Source organism: Ammodytes marinus (genome assembly GCF_949987685.1).
Source record: "Ammodytes marinus genome assembly, chromosome: 18".
Taxonomy (NCBI): domain Eukaryota; kingdom Metazoa; phylum Chordata; class Actinopteri; order Uranoscopiformes; family Ammodytidae; genus Ammodytes; species Ammodytes marinus.
Genome location: NC_137222.1, coordinates 23,931,908 through 23,948,264, shown reverse-complemented (window position 1 = coordinate 23,948,264; position 16,357 = coordinate 23,931,908). Strand labels below are relative to the sequence as shown.

At 41.7% G+C, this 16,357-nt stretch overlaps 2 protein-coding genes across 2 annotated transcripts in view; one reads left to right on the top strand and one right to left on the bottom strand.

Annotated features, from left to right (window-relative positions):
* Positions 1-150: 150 nt before the first annotated feature.
* zdhhc12b (zDHHC palmitoyltransferase 12b) lies at positions 151-6,363 on the top strand (the record flags this gene model as incomplete). The annotated part of the gene is made up of 5 exons (XM_080046520.1): positions 151-247; positions 359-498; positions 839-931; positions 4,340-4,509; positions 6,048-6,363. 5 exons carry the CDS (start codon positions 151-153, stop codon positions 6,361-6,363), a joined length of 816 nt encoding a protein of 271 aa, XP_079902646.1.
* Positions 6,364-7,858: 1,495 nt separating this feature from the next.
* pkn3 (protein kinase N3) overlaps positions 7,859-16,357 on the bottom strand; it is a 39,350-nt gene continuing 30,851 nt past the window's right edge. Inside the window, exons 16-22 of the mRNA XM_080047074.1 lie at positions 16,173-16,349; positions 14,735-14,797; positions 14,516-14,592; positions 11,762-11,904; positions 10,011-10,118; positions 9,822-9,902; positions 7,859-8,690 (exon numbers count right to left, since the gene is read on the bottom strand). Coding sequence (XP_079903200.1) covers positions 8,490-8,690; positions 9,822-9,902; positions 10,011-10,118; positions 11,762-11,904; positions 14,516-14,592; positions 14,735-14,797; positions 16,173-16,349 — 850 coding nt within the window. The 3' untranslated portion in view covers positions 7,859-8,489. The remainder of the gene's footprint in view (positions 8,691-9,821; positions 9,903-10,010; positions 10,119-11,761; positions 11,905-14,515; positions 14,593-14,734; positions 14,798-16,172; positions 16,350-16,357) is intronic.

The window sequence follows — 16,357 nt, the reverse complement described above, 5'->3', positions numbered from 1 at the left end:
GACCGTTGACGCCGACGTGAGAGTCATGTCGTGTTGTCATTAGCCGCTTTGTAAAAACAACAACAACAACAACCCACGGAGCGTCCTGTGAAGCGACCGTCCTGCTGCCTGCAGGCTGCTGTGTGATGGAGGCTCCAGCATGCTAGGAACATGTTCAAGAATGTGTTCGGCTCAGGCTTCCTTGTGAGAACAGCGCATGTGATTCTGACATGGGTCATAACGCTGATACTCTTCCTTCATGATACAGGTGAGGCTGCCCCCACTCTATACATGAGGAGAACGTTTATGTGTAGCCAGCTGTTACGTTAGAGAGTAATCTAGAAGATGTGGAGTAATGTTGTGTGTGTTTGTGTATCAGAGCTGAGGAAGCAGGAGGAGACGGGCCAGCTGTTCCAGCCCGTGCTCTTTGTACTGCTGGTGCTGGTCTCTGTGTTGCTATATTTCGCGGTGTCTCTGATGGACCCGGGCTTCATCCTGTCTGACGCCAGAGACCTACAGGTCAGTCCGGATCACAATGTCTTCATCTATCAATATCCAATCACAGATCTCCGTAAGAACGGTCGGCATCAGGGCGCACTCACACTAGGCCATCTGATCCGAACCGTGCCCCAAGTAGCCTACAACCTAAAAAGTCTAGTTGGTTTGACCAGTGTGAGTGCTCCATTCCGTACTCAAGCACACTTTCTCAGCTCCGGCACAGTCGGGAGAGGTGTGCTTGGGTACGGTACAGATGCTAATGAGCCGACAGAGCGGGCACATATTTATCGTATGAGCACAGCCACAGCAGATCATGCTAAAGCTTGAAGTTAAAGCCTTTCTTTCTTCTGTGTTGTGTCAGTTCACAGTGGGAGTGAGCGAGGAGCAGCAGGACATGATTCCCCCCACCACCAAATCCCTGCGACAGAGACGCTGTGGCCACTGTCTGCTGCAGGTAAGCAGTTCACACACTGTGTAGGCACACTGCATCGATAGTATATACACTGCTATAGGCTCACTGTGTACGCAGGCCGTTTTATAGACTCATGGGGCATGGATCTGTTCATTTCAGGGTGAGACAACTTTGACATGAGTACAAAAACACAATGAGAATGAAGACGGTAAGATTTCTGAAGCTAAAGAGCGTCAAAGTCTGCTGACATGGTTGCCATTGCATTGTTGTAAGACGTTTGTACAGTTCTGATTTCTTAGACGCTGTCTTTGGAACGTTTGGCTATTTTGCTAAAACCCTAACGTGACACCAAACCAGCACCAAACACTTCTCTTCCAAAAGTAAACTGTTCCTGCAAAACTATTCAAAGTCTTTGAGAAAAGGGTGTTTTTGGTTCCATCAGTACACACAAACAATCATTTGTATAAGCACAAGAATCAACAACTACACACTGGCAAAAACACTTTTTTCTTTTTCTGTTTGCAGGCTAGTTTGAAATAAAGTTTTGTAGTACAAATTGAATACAAAACACTCAACCAGCCAGGTTTCGAATATCGATTTGTATTTGAACATAACATAGATACAAAAACTGTATAATGACTTTTCTCAAAATGTTAAAAAAAAAAAAGAAAATGGCAAACCCTCTCCTTGTCGGTGGGTGTAAGTTGACCTAGGAACCAGGGGCCAATCCGAATAGTCCAATCTCCTAACCTATAAGCCTCCTTTCCTATACCTTAACCCCTAAACGTCATCGGGGTCAAGGAGAGATGAAAGGTGCTTCCTATCGAACATAGGAAAAGACAGCACCGTTTCAAATGAATTCGACTCCACTTTTCCTAACTGACGTTATTGCGCGACGGCGAGTAGTGCTGACGTGAGTCACTAGCGTGAAACTACACTAGCCGAAAATTGACTACAACAAGCGCTCGTTTGATCGATGCGTTCTTTTCATATTGATTTTAATCGGGTTGTCGCCAACAGAGTGAGAATCACTCCCATATATCCCAATTCACATAAAAAGAGGCTACACTTATGTTGATGTTGAAATGAACTGCCCCCAGTAACTTCATTAAATGTGAAGTTGGTATTTTATTTTCTTATGGTGTAAATTATGTGCTACGAAAATAACTATTATGATGTTGGTCTTTTATGAGTTCTTTATTATCTTTATGGGGCCGGGGGGTATTTTGTTTTAGCCGAGTTAAATCTTCCTCTCTTCTCTTCTCCTCTCCTCTTCTGTTTTACCTCTCGTTCGTATTCGTGTAGAGTCGGTAAACTCCGGCGGTGGCCTGTTGCTTTAAATCTTGCCGCCGTAAAGGATTATGGGATACCACTATCTCCTTTCCTTTAGCATAGGTTTGTCAGGAGTAACCTATGCTAAAGGAGGGTTAAAGGATGAATCGAGGCTCCTTTCCTATGCCTTTCCTAAGCATTTTGAGAATTCGAATCACCTATCCGCCGAGTACTTCCGGGTCATCTCGATAGGAAAGGAAATTTCCTATGCAAAAAAGACGGATTGGCCCCAGTAGTTTGACAAGAAAAAAGTTAACCCTAGGTCCACTAGCCTTAAAGTGCATCTCACAGACACAGACAGTGCACAGCAGCTATACTTAGTTTTTCAGTGATGGAACACCATGTGTTTTGGTGTAAAGTGATTAAAGAGGAAGTTTTGTGGATGACACCCAGCTGTGTTTCTCTTTGGCCGCCATGTTGAAGGATTGATGGATGGTGTGTGTCCTCTGTGTGTGTGCTGGATGCCGGTGTCAGGCTAACATGTTGTACAGCACTGGTAGTTTCCCTCAGCGGTATAGAATAACAGATCAGTTGTCAAGCAGCACAGTTAGATTACACAGCAGCACCACTTCCACTGAGTGATAACCACATGATACAGGAGCAGTGTCTTTGTACAGCACAATACAGACAGTCATTATATGTCTATTTTCTACAATGTAACCGTCTTACTGTAACAGCCATGCACACGACCAGAGATCCAAACGCTAACTGGAGTTTAGCCCTTCTATTTAATTAGGACTTACAAGACTAAGTGACAATCCTTCTTTAAACCTTCTACGAGGAACTTATAAATGTTTGTGAAACAGTCTCATGTTTTCTGATGATTGATTATCAATGACCTGTAACTGCAAACCAGACCATCAGTGGAAAGAATGCTATTTTTACATAGTAATTATAAATTCATTACATTTGCATATATTCAATATATTGAATCTGACTGGCAGTTAGATTCAGGGCCAATCAGAGCAGACTGGGCTTTTTGGAAGGCAGAGGCTTAAAGGAACCTAAACAAATGGGCGCTGGTGTTGTAAAAAAAAAATCATACGCGGCGGTCTCAATTTCCGCGCATGAGTCGCAGAGCCTCGCAGTCCTGTCGCTTACATTTTTAACATGTTCAAAAAATATGTGCCACAAATCTTCTCTCAAAACAGTCTCAGAGTCGTCGCAGGTGTGTCGCACGCATCACAAACCCTTCTCAATTTAGTCTCCGCGAGTCAGAAAGTGCGAGAAGTGAGAGATAACTTTGTGAGGGTTTGGCGACATATAAAACTAAATTGTGACTGATTTGAGACAAAAATTTGACTGACATTCCGTTCGTGCGTCGCTCGCAAGACATAAATGCGAGCTCCCGGCAAGGACATTCGCAAACGTGTCGTAAGTACCAACTCAGTGAGACTGCAAGTGAAACTGTTCGCTAATTCGCATATTTTCTCGCATGTTTGTGTCTCCAACTTGTCGCAAACAGTCGCAGCCCAGTGAGATAGGGGCTTTAAACTCAACAGCGTTACACTTTCCGGCTCCCTGGATAATGTTCTGTTGTTCAGTGTGACTTAAAGCTGGGGTATGTGATTTCTGATTGGTCAAAGTTAACATGAGCTGTACACTTTGACCAATCAGAGCGAGGCTCTGATTCTCTGTTCTTATTGGCTGTTGGGACTGTCCATTCACTTTGGCATGACTTTGTTGGTGTACAGCGTGTCAGGGAGGGAGCATAGGGGAGGGACCAAAGAGAACAAGTGGAGCGGTTGAGGTATTTGGATTCAAATCTCTATCCCAACTGCCATTTTCTCCCCAAATCATATACCCCAGCTTTAACAGATGGTTAATATAGCTAGAAGTTCTGTGAACAAAACAAAGCCATTCTCCATGTTATACTTACTGTGTTTAAGGGACGGGCTAAAGCCTCACAAATCTCTTTTCAACATATGTTTCCAGGCTGATGAACAACAGCAGCTATTTTTCACAGAACAGTGAGCAGCTCAAACCAAGCATGGCTTTTATAACCAGTGTTCTAAACACAGGCTTAAACAGAATGCTCACTATGCTCCTCATAGCATGATGTACTGTATGTATGCTTTTATAAACACATTTCTATTTGTGTTTCTGCCTATTTCTAAGCAGCAGCCAATGAGATCCAAGCACTGCCAGACATGTCAGCACTGTGTGCGGCGGTACGACCATCACTGTCCCTGGATAGAGAACTGTGTTGGTGAGAGGAACCACCGCTGGTTTGTTCTCTACCTGGCAACCCAGCTGCTGGTGCTGCTGTGGGGGCTGCACATCGCCTGGTGAGTCCAGCACACTGTCCACTCAAAGCACTACATTTACTCTAGGACTGTCCTTAAAGGAATACTTCACCCATATGGAACTGGCATTCTATCATTATAAAATCGCTATTATAATATAATGAATGAGTTTAGTCTTCCCTCAGTCTTCCCTTGGCCAAGCTGTCCTGTTAATCCTAACCCTACATTTTCCCATGTGTGATGCCACACATGGAAAAATGTAGAGTTAGACAGTGAGACCATAAAACACCCTTTCTCCCTTTTCTCCAAATTTTTTTTTGCACATTAATACTACATATGATCTCAGAGTTCAATACACCTTCATATTACCACCGGTGGAGTAGGTCTTTAAGGACAAGCTGGAGCCACTTGTACTTTACTTGAGTCTTTTCTTTTCGTGCTGCTTTCTACTTTAACTCCACTACAGTTCACTGGGAAATATTCTACTTTTGACTCCTCTACTGATACATCAAGTAACTGATTACTTTAGGAATGAAGATTTTTGCACACATAAAGAGTTTATAAACGAACACTGAATATAATGTATTGGCTATTTACCCGTTTGATAAGTCATTTTCAATGCCAATGTATTTCTGTTCACATACCATTAATGTTTCCACACCAGTTTAGGCTGTGTATTAACACAGACTTTACAGTATGGACTGGTAGCGGATCGTGTGGAGTTAATCACTGATTTTGGCAACAAGCGTTCTCCAGAATCGCTGACTTTACCTTTAAGTAAAGGATCTCAATACTTCCTCCACTACTTCAGCTCTACCTACTGCTGCCTAGTGGCTGTTAGTTTTCATGCACCACATATCTGGAACAAACTCCCAGAAAACTTAAGATCTGCTGCAACTCTCTTTGAAATCAAAGCTGAACACTTTTCTCTTTCCCTTCTAACCTGTTATTTATTTATATTCACTAGTTTTTATTCTCTTTTAAATGCAATTTCTTTTTCACATTTTTAACATTCTGTCCTTTTTTGCTCTTTGTATTTGTTATCTCTTTATTATCTCTTCTATTATCTATTCTATGTATATGTCTCTGCCCCTGTAGAGCACTTTGAATGGCCTTGTGTCTGAATTGTGCTACAGTATATAAATACACTTGCCTAGTGCATCTTTGAGAATACATTAAATACGAGCCAATTACTCTTGATTCTTAATCCTTTTAAAATCCGCCCCTGTTGTAGTATGGCTCTAGTGGTATTGTAATAATTGACTTGTAACTTGTAACAGTCAGTTTTCTAGTAAGGTATCTGTACTCTTCCTCCAGTAATAGGGGCAGGAATACGCATTGTGCTTCAGGCCTGCTCCTTCTGGAACTTCTCCTTTTTTTGTGTTTCATTATAATGTGCTGCTTGTTGGTGTCTATGTTGGTGTTTTATCTAAATGTGTTTCTATCAGATTTTTTTCTTTTCTTTTAAATAATGTTGATTGTTGGAGATAAATTTAAAAATCAAATCAATCAAAGTATGTTTTTTTAGGCCCCCTCTTTCCACCACTGCCTCTTAAATGTGCTGCTGTTGTCTCTTCCAGGACTGGCTTCAGCTCCGGGCCCACGTGGCAGGTGTGGCTGCGTGCTAACGGCATGCTGCTGGCCGTGGCCGTGCTGCTGGGGCTGCTGTCTGTGGTGGCTGTGCTGCTGCTGGGCTCTCACCTCTACCTGGTGTCTCTCAACACCACCACCTGGGAGTTCATGTCGCGCCACCGCATCTCCTACCTCAAGCACTGTGGGGCCGACGAGAACCCCTTCGACCGCGGCACCTTCCACAACCTGTGGGGCTTCTTCTGCGTGTGGGGCACCGTGCTGTGGGAGCAGGTCTACTTCAGGGAGGGCAGCGACCTGGTCTAGCCAACACAATGAGTTTTTTTCCATTGATTTCAAGATTTTTTGGGGGGCCATTTTTTTCAAAAATGTAAATGCTGTGTTTGATAAGTGTTGAGAGACAAGAGATGAAATGGGGGTAGAGAGGGGGAATGACATGCGGAGAACGAGCCGCGCCGTATTCTTACCCAGCACCGCTGCGAGGACTGAGCCTCTATGGGTGGGGTTTAACCAATACACTACTAGCTACCCCCCCCTGCAACACATGACTATGAGGATTGGATTAACCTATTGAACACACTTTTCTACATTTGGAGGATCACAAAACTTGACAACAAAGTTGGGAGATACACTATGCTCGTGTGCAGTTTACCTTTTTATATAAGCACTTATTGTCTTGTTATGTCGTCCCATAGCACGTTTTCCTCTTTCTTTTCCCCTAGTCCTGAACAGATTATCTCTATGTGAACAACTGGTTACCAGCAGCGCAGCCCCACATCCTAACAACTGTTTACAAGTATTAAAGTACAGCATTTCCCACTTTATATTGACCTTTCTATTTTAGAAGCTATTGATGAAGCCCACACACACACATCCACCCTGTGTCCGGCACTCTATCAGTTATGTGTCTTACCATGAACCTAATGGACTGTTAATTAACGCTTTAGTTTACTTTTGAACACGTCATGTATTGAATAAACATTTGATTCAGACTATTCTTGTTTTAGGTGCTTGTGTAGACAATCTTCATCAATTTTAAAGGAAAACAATTCATTTTTCTAATGTAGAAAGTCTGATTCCCTTTTTTCATTTAATGTGATGTCATTGCCGAGTCATATTTATTGAGATCCACTCGCTTGCTTTAGTCTGATTTAAAAAAATAGCTGTTAGTTGAAGTGTTATTTTTTTTGTTTGATTGCAAATATTAAACTAAGATGTTAAAGTGTACTGTATTGTTCCTAGCATTGTAAATCCTAACATGATGTACAGGATGTGTTTGACTATCAATTAACAGCATTACAAGCTATTTTATATTGTATATACTTTTTTAAACTATTTTGGAACCTGAAAATGTCTTTTAGAATTTTGTATGTTTTATTGGAGTAAGTGGGAGAGTACTGTGGAATGGTAGCTTAAGAGTAAGTAGAGAGCTTTGAGTGCAATACATTGTTTGGTATTTGTATTGGAGCTTTCCCTGTGCAATAGAGTTACCTTTTCATACAGCAATAAAATGTGATGTTGAATATAATGTACAGCAGTAGTTTGACAAAATGCACATTCCCTCCTATTGGACCCAGTCATTATCGGTGAGCGCTCCAGATTTCTATGAATTTAAACATTATTCATGTTGTGTACTAATTATAATGCAATACTGTTTGTTTTTACTTATTTGAAATGACTGTGTACACATCAATAAAGGTTTGATGAAGACTTTCCTGGTATATTTAAAGTCCAGCAGATTAACATTTATTCATTCAGATGTTCCTTCATACAGGCTGATTCTTTCCTATACAAGCACACTCTTCATGATGGTATTAACGTACACTTATCTATATGGAAGAACTTCAATCAACTGGTCGGCCATTTTCAGTGGATTTCAAACACATGGACGAATTATGGTTGTTCTGGCAGGAGGTATATTCAATGCTTTGGTCTTCAGATTTAATTCTTCTTCATTAAGATTACAAATATTTACAATTTAGAACTTTGGATAGACGGAACATAACCTGGCACAATGTCCATTTGTATATATACAGTATATATATAAAAAAATCAATTCACAAGCATAAACTCATCATTGCACTGGTGATTTAAGAGGATATAAAAAAAGGTGCTTTTTCAGCCTTTTGATCTGGATGTTTTAACAGTACAAATGAAACAACATTAATTTGACATACAATCCAAGTTAAAATATTAAATGCATCAGACCCCGGCGAGAAAATGTTCAGTGGAGTGCAACTCGGTGGCTGATTTTCCTAAGAACTGACTCTTTAGTTTGAGATATTGTATGGTGCATTGTTTGCCGTGATGATGATGTGCACCTGGAAATGTGGAAGTGTGGGCGGGACTCTTAGAGCTTAATGGCCAATTAAAAAAAAGTACAGTACTCTATAAACAGGAGCTGTCAATCACAAGAGGCTGAATCCCATTGGTCAACTGATGAAGGAGAAGTCAAAGTCATTGAAGATGTCCTGCTGCTGTGCGGTGAGGACACAGGCTGTGCGTGGCAGAGTGAGCACGGGCTGCAGCTTAGTGAACTCCTCGTCAAAGTTACTGACGTCCTCCGGCGCTCTGATCACCGGCAGGAACGGAGGCTTCAGCTTCTTGGAAAGGAGAGCGGCCCAGTCCATCTCCTGGTAAAGGGAACCCATTTATTTATGTTAATACAAGTGTTAAATCGCTTTTGATACTCACCGATTTTGTAAGTTTGCCCACTTACAAAGAAATGAGCAGTCTATCATTTTAAAGCTAGGTTTATTTTAACAGTGATACAGAGAATATCAAAAAGAAAATCCAGAAAATCACATTAAAAAAAATATATATAAATTATTTTGCATTTCATTGAGTGAAATAAGTATTTGATCCCCTACTACCAACCATAAAGGATTCTAGCTCCCACAGATTAGTCCTTGTGCTTTAAAAAGGTATTCCTAATCTCAACTAGTTCCCTGTATAAAACACACCTGTCTCAACTTGTTACCTGTATAAAAGACACCTGTCCACAGAGTCAATAAATCAAACTCCAACATCTCCATCATGGGCAAGACCAAAGAGCTGTCTAAGAACATTAGGGACAAGATTGTAGACCTGCACAAGGCCGGAACAGACTACAAGACCATTGGCGACAAGCTGTTTATGATCCCAAAGCAGCTGGGACCAAGTCACCAAGAAAACCATTGGTAACACACTATGCCGTAAATGTTTTTATTATGTTTTATCACACTTATGGATCTGAGATGATGCTAGATAACTCGCTGCTCGAAGACCGCAGTGCATTAATGTGGTGACGTAGGGACGAGGGAGGGGACTGCTAACTGCAGTCACTGACAGGAAGTTAGCTAAACTGACAATTCCACTTACTGAACCTTTAACAACAATGACATCACATGGACATATGGATCGATTGATTGATTGAAATCATAATGCTTTAAAAAGGTGGAGTCAGCAATTTTGGAGAATGCTCGTTATCAAAAATCACTTTGTCAAAATCAGTGGATACCTCCTCATGAACCTGTCCGCACTGTGTGTGCAGTGAAAAAAACAATCTAATGTTAATAATAGGCTCTATAAAAGAGCATGTTGCTACCTATGGAGACCCCCTTTGTTTACATACTAGTTCACAGAGCCACAGTACAAGACAGGCAGCGGATCGAGAGGAGATATTCACTGATGATTTTTAAAATATTTTGACAACAAACATTCTCCTGAATGTCTGCGTGCACCTTTAATTATAAATGAAAAAAAGTCAATAAAGTAAATGAGACCTGGAAGAATTTGTGTCTTTTGATGGGTGAAGCGTCTTCTTCTCCTGATCCCAGTCTCATCTCTGGATTCTTCTGCAGCAGCTAGCACACACAGAGAGGGGAGGAACCCACACAGCATTAACACAACACAATTCATCAGGTTCATGTTGGACTTGAGAGACATTCCCCTGGGTGGTAAAGGAGGCCGACCTTCTGGATGAGGGAGACCGCGTGTGGAGAGAGGAAGCGAGGGTAGCGCACCTCATCGTTCACTATGCTGTCAAACACTTCCTCCTCATCGTCACCTGGGAAAGGAGACTGACAGCACACACACAGACAAGCACAAACACTACAAATTATTATTATTATTTTTTACATAGTTATATTACATATTTTATATGCTGATTTTAATATGTATTAATATTTTTATTATAAACTTAGTACAACTCTACAAAACTCTGTTCCATCTGGTGCTAATGTTGCCTTCATGTGCTCATCTGAAATAAGCCGGTTCTTCCCACTTGTGTAGTCGTGTACGACAGTCGCATTCAAGCGCTCCGGTCGGAAATAAACAAACAAAATGGACGATAGACTTGAAGTTGTTTTTTTATTGAATTAATTTTTAATCACCAAAATCTACTACAGAGCTTGTTTGTGCACCAGCATACTCTGGTGTGTAGGCCTAACTGACGTTTAAGTTTGCTTAAGTAGGTCTATGTATGTTTAGAAGTTCATAAGCACTTATATACAATGTTTAGAAGCTTAAATAACATACGTATCTAATATTTGCTTAGCAAGATAGCTTTGTTGTCCCAAATCAGGCTTGTGATGATGCTGTGTGTTGTCCCTGTTTCTATTGTTTCAAGTGAACTCAGGACGGGGCCGATCCGACTCCCCATCAGGTACCATATGGCTGAACATATCTGATATCTGACTGACGACTCCATTTATTTATTTATTTTATAAATCTAAACTAACAATGAAAGAAATGAAAATGTTCAGACCACAGCTATGTGAACTAGCACAAATTAATATTAGAATTTAGCAATTTGAAAGTTGAGTTCTGATGTTGTGTTCTGATGTGTTGCTTAAGCCTTCCTAACATTACACATAACATCACGTCCAACAAAGAAATGTAGAATAATAATGATATGGGACAGTATCTGTATTATATCCATTACCCACATATCAGAATCAGATCGGACTGTAAAATAGTGGATGTGTGCTTCTCTACAGTGAATAAGAGGTTGGCCTATTATTTTTTACTGTCAATTGTTTACACTGAAAGCAATCATCTCATGCACACATGTTCACTGAACCAGTTTGTGTTCCCTATAATTGTCCCTGTTGTCTTCAATGACCTCAATGAGAACGCTTCCAAATGCTCTTCTACTGTGAGAGATAGGAGAGAAGCTCTGTGAAATGGCACTTCACTAACTAGTCAGGGTTAACCTAAAAACCAGATCACTCTGTAGGAATTAAAATATTAAGGACGTCAAACCAGTCAGTCACGGGGACACGAATGCCTGGTATCCACAGAGCATCACAGTGAGGTTAGGCACAGCCATAGATAGTATAAACAGCACTGTTTGGTTAAGGAACAGTAAGGGCACACTCACACTAGGCCATCTGTTCTGTGCCCGAGCTCATTTGCATCCTAAAGTGCTGGGCCACATTTTTCTCAAAACTATACTCTTCACTTGTGCCCAATATTGCGGTTTATCTCTCGCATGGAAATTATTCTCTCGACCAATCAACGGACTGCAGTGTGTAGCTCCAGCTCCTTTTGGGGCCCTTTTGGACGGCTTGGTACCCCATGGATGGGTGACGACAATAGGTATGGTATGGTTTGCTTATTTTGGTACCTTTCCCAAACTTCTTACAGTCGAAACGCAAAGAAATGCGTGCCTAACCGCACTGCTCGGTGGATAGGAGGCATATAGAAAGTGGTGCATACTGACCTCCCCCACCAGCATCTCATAGATGAGGACGCCCAGCCCCCACCAGTCCACACTGCGGGTGTAGTTGTTGTCCGTCAGCACCTCCGGAGCCAGGAACTCTGGAGTGCCACAGAATGTGGAGGTGCGATCCCCGTGGCCCATACCTACACACACAGCAGCAGGACTTAAGTTAAAGGCCTACTACACCGGATGGAACATGAAGGTGTATTGAACTCGGAGATCCTATTTAGTATAAATGTGCAAAAAAAATTGAAATCGTATCATCTTAGCCTGAGAAAAGGCAGAAAGAGTGTTCTATGGTCTCACTGTCTAACCCTACAGTTTCCTTACTGTGACATCACAGTAAGGGCTAGGATTAACAGGACAGCTGGGCCAAGGGAAGACTGAGGGAAGAAAAACCTCATTCATTATATTATAATAGTTATTTTATAATGATAGAACGCCGGTTCCGTATGGGTGAAGTATTCCTTTAAGTTACTTTATTAGTCAATGGTTAAATTAAAATTTGTATTTTCGCATATCCCCTCTCAAGTTACCACACTTTGAGCGCAGGGTCAGCTGCAGTACAGCGCCTCTGGAGCAGTTTTAGGTTAAGTGTCTTGCTCAAGGACACAATGGTAGAGATGGTGGGCACCGTAGATGTAATACCAGCCTCTGCTAGTTTTACAACTAACACCCTCCTGTCCAGTGCCGGGGATCGAACCAACGACCTCATGGTTACTGGTCGGCCACCTTTCCTCTAGGCCATCCTACCACCACTTACACAGGACTTACATCAACACACACATACAGTGCCTTGCAAAAGTATTCATACCCCTTGAACTTTTCCACATTTTGTCATGTTACAACCACATACGTAAATTTATTTTATTGGGATTTCATGTCATAGACCAACACAAAGTGGGGCATAATTGTGAAGTGAAATGAAAATTATAAATTGTTTTAAAAAAAAATTACAAATAAAAAACTGAAAAGTGTGGCGTGCAAAAGTATTCATACCCCCTGAGCTAATACTTTGTAGAACCACCTTTTGCTGCAATTACAGCTGCAAGTCTTTTGGGGTATGTTTCTACCAGCTTGGCACATCTAGAGACTGATATTTTTGCCCATTCTTCTTTGCAAAAAAGCTCGAGCTCAGTCAAATTGGATGGAGAGCGTCTGTGAACAGCAATTTTCAAGTCTTTCCAGAGATTCTCAATTGGATTTAGGTCTGGGCTTTGACTGGGCCATTCTAAAACATGAATATGCTTTGACCTAAACCATTCCTTTGTAGCTTTGGCTGTATGTTTAGGATCGTTGTCCTGCTGGAAGGTGAACCTCCGCCCCAGTCTCAAGTCTTTAGCAGACTCCAGCAGGTTTTCTTCCAAGATTGCCCTATATTTGGCTCCATCCATCTTCCCATCAATTCTGACCAGCTTCCCTGTCCCTGCTGAAGAAAAGCATCCCCACAGCATGATGCTGCCACCACCATATTTCACAGTGGGGATGGTGTGTTCAGGGTGATGTGCAGTGTTAGTTTTCCGCCATACATAGCGTTTTGCATTCAGGCCAAAAAGTTCAATTTTGGTCTCATCCGACCAGAGCACCTTCCTCCACATGTTTGCTGTGTCCCCCACATGGCCTTTGGCAAACTGCAAACGGGCCTTTTTATGATTTTTTTTCAACAATGGCTTTCTTCTTGCCACTCTCCCATACAGGCCTGATTTGTGGAGTGTACGGCTTATAGTTGTCCTGTGGACAGATTCTCCCACCTGAGCTGTTGATCTCTGCAGCTCCTCCAGAGTAACCATGGGCCTCTTGAATGCTTCTCGGACCAATGCCCTCCTTGCCCGGCCTGCCAGTTTAGGTGGACGGCCACTTCTTGGTAGATTTCCAGATGTGCCATACTCTTTCCATTTGGATATTATGGACTGAACAGTGCTACGAGACATGTTTAAAGCTTTGGATATCTTTGTATAACCTAACCCTTCTTTAAATTTCTCCACAACTTTATCCCTGACCTGTTTTGCGTGTTCCTTAGTCTTCATGATGCTGTTTGTTGAGAGCCTTGTGTTGGTTTGTTCACTTCTAACAAAGCTCTGAGGCCGTCACAGAACAGCTGCATTTATACTGAGATTAGATTACACACAGATGGACTCTATTTACTAATTAAGTGACTTTTGAAGGCAATTGGTTGCACTGGATATTATTTAGGGGGATCAGAGTAAAGGGGTATGAATACTTTTGCACGCCACACTTTTCAGTTTTATATTTCTTAAAAAATTAGAAAAATATTTATAATTTTCATTCCACTTCACACTTATGCGCAACTTTGTGTTGGTCTATCACAAAAAATCCCAATAAAATAAAATTACTTGTATGGGTGTAACATGACAAAATGTGGAAAAGTTCAAGGGGTATGAATACTTTTGCAAGCCACTGTATTTCACAGTGATTACTCACTCTGCTGCCAACACAAGCTTTGTTTGTTTTTTCCATTTACAGACTTTGATGTGCAATTGAAATAGAAATCTACTAAAATAATGTACAGTAGACCACAACAAGAATATGTGTTAACATTCCAAGCACACTAAAAAACTTTCAAAATACACTATATGGAACCCACAATGCCTTTTTTTTACATTGAAAAAGAATAGCATAGAGTGCTTCTGAGATTCAGCAAACCATCTCTAATGCCAGTCAATAGTTCTTTTACTTGGGGCCAATACCTCACACCACATACATTAGGACTTTTTAATAGACGTAGGATCTTACCTTCTTTGCACAAGCCAAAGTCTGCTATCTTGACAAAACCATCTCCATCCATTAGCAGATTGTCCAGCTTCAGATCCCTGACACAGGAACACAGGAACACATTGAGCTCTATGCTGTATGCTTCTACCATGGAGCAAGCTGTTAGGTAATACTGTTAACACTGAAGCAAGCTGTTAGGTAATACTGTTAACACTGAAGAAAGCTGCTACAAGCACTCACCTGTATACTATGTGGTGTTGGTGGAGAAACTCCAGACCAAGCAGCACACATGATGAATAAAACCTGAAAAAAGAGAGATGGACGTAGTATTATTATTATTATTATTATTATTTCCTTTATAGAACCAGGTTTGTCTTATTGCAAGAGAGACCTGGATGGACAGCAGTACACAGTCACAACATAACACACAGGGCAAAATACAAGCTCGATACTTGACTGAAATTGTGAAATACACACGATCAATTAAAACATTTGCATTTTCCAATGGAGTCCGACTTAGCGATATATTTATGTTAACAAACGTGTTAAATGGCTCCATTTTCATACAGTGGTCACTTATATAGTGTGTGTGTTTCATAACTCCGATCTCTCACTCACCCGCTCTGCATGTAATTGGCAAATAAACTTTTCTGGGATCCCACTACTGATAACCAATCAGAAGAGAGAACGCTACAAACAGGCACCCGTCTCACTGACGATGCACTCGCAGAGACAGATGGGTGAATGTTTATGCGCCTACAATGGCGGAGCAGGTAAGAATCCTTCCCTACGTCTGTTTTGATGCTTTTAAATCATGTTTTATAGCACTTACAGATCTGAGATGATGCTAGATAACTCTCTGCTTGAAGACCGCAGTGCATTAATGTGGTGACGAGGGAGGGGACTGCTAACTGCAGTCAGTGACAGGAAGTTAGCTAAACTGACCATTCCGCTTACTGAACCTTTAACAACGTTAAATGAATGGAGAGTCACTAGGTCCTGAAGTGATGCTTAAAGAGGACCTATGATGCTTTTTGACTTTTATGACCTATAAACGTTGTTATGATGATTCATAGTCATGCTTAACCATACTAAATTATCAAATAATGACTTGCATGCATTTCGACGTATTCCCTGCTGACCGTCTGGGGTGTCTGTGCAGAGCACTAAACACTATTCTAGCCAGTCGAGAAGTCACGTCTTCAAAGCGGTCTACCCTTTCATAATTTGTGACGTCGCATAAAAATTTGTGACGTGACCACGCGGATGTTTCCATGTATGGTAATGCTGTCACTTCCCTGTTCGCGTCTGCCTCGCGCCCTTATAGGTCCATGGTCGCGCTTCCCGCCACTGAAAGTGTTCCGGAAGGAAGGTAACCAATCACAACGGAGTGGGGTTTGCAGGAGGGGGGGGAGGGTAGCGGAGATGGCCGATGCACAGGCGGAGGGAGCGGAGATTGCCGAAGCACACACACTCAAGTGTTGACAGGATGTGCTGGATCGCCAAAATAAGAGAAAGAGCTTCCCGAAAATCTACATAGTTTTTTGTGATGTGATTCGTGTCAGGTTGCTCTATAGCAGTGTAAAACAAGAAATTAAGACCAGAAAAGTAGTATAATAGGTCCTCTTTAATGGTTAACATGCTGTATGTGTGCTGTATGTCAGTGTTGGAGGCTAACCGGCTCTGCTGCTCAGTGAAGATGCTGGTGTGGATGTGTGTCATGAGGTCTCCTCCTGGAGAGTAGGCCATCACAAAACACACATGCTCTGCTGTCTGGAAGCAGCCGTGAAGGTTGACCAGGAAGGGATGTCTGGACGTGTTGATCACTTCAAAGATCCTCTTCTCACAGATCAGGCTGAAGAC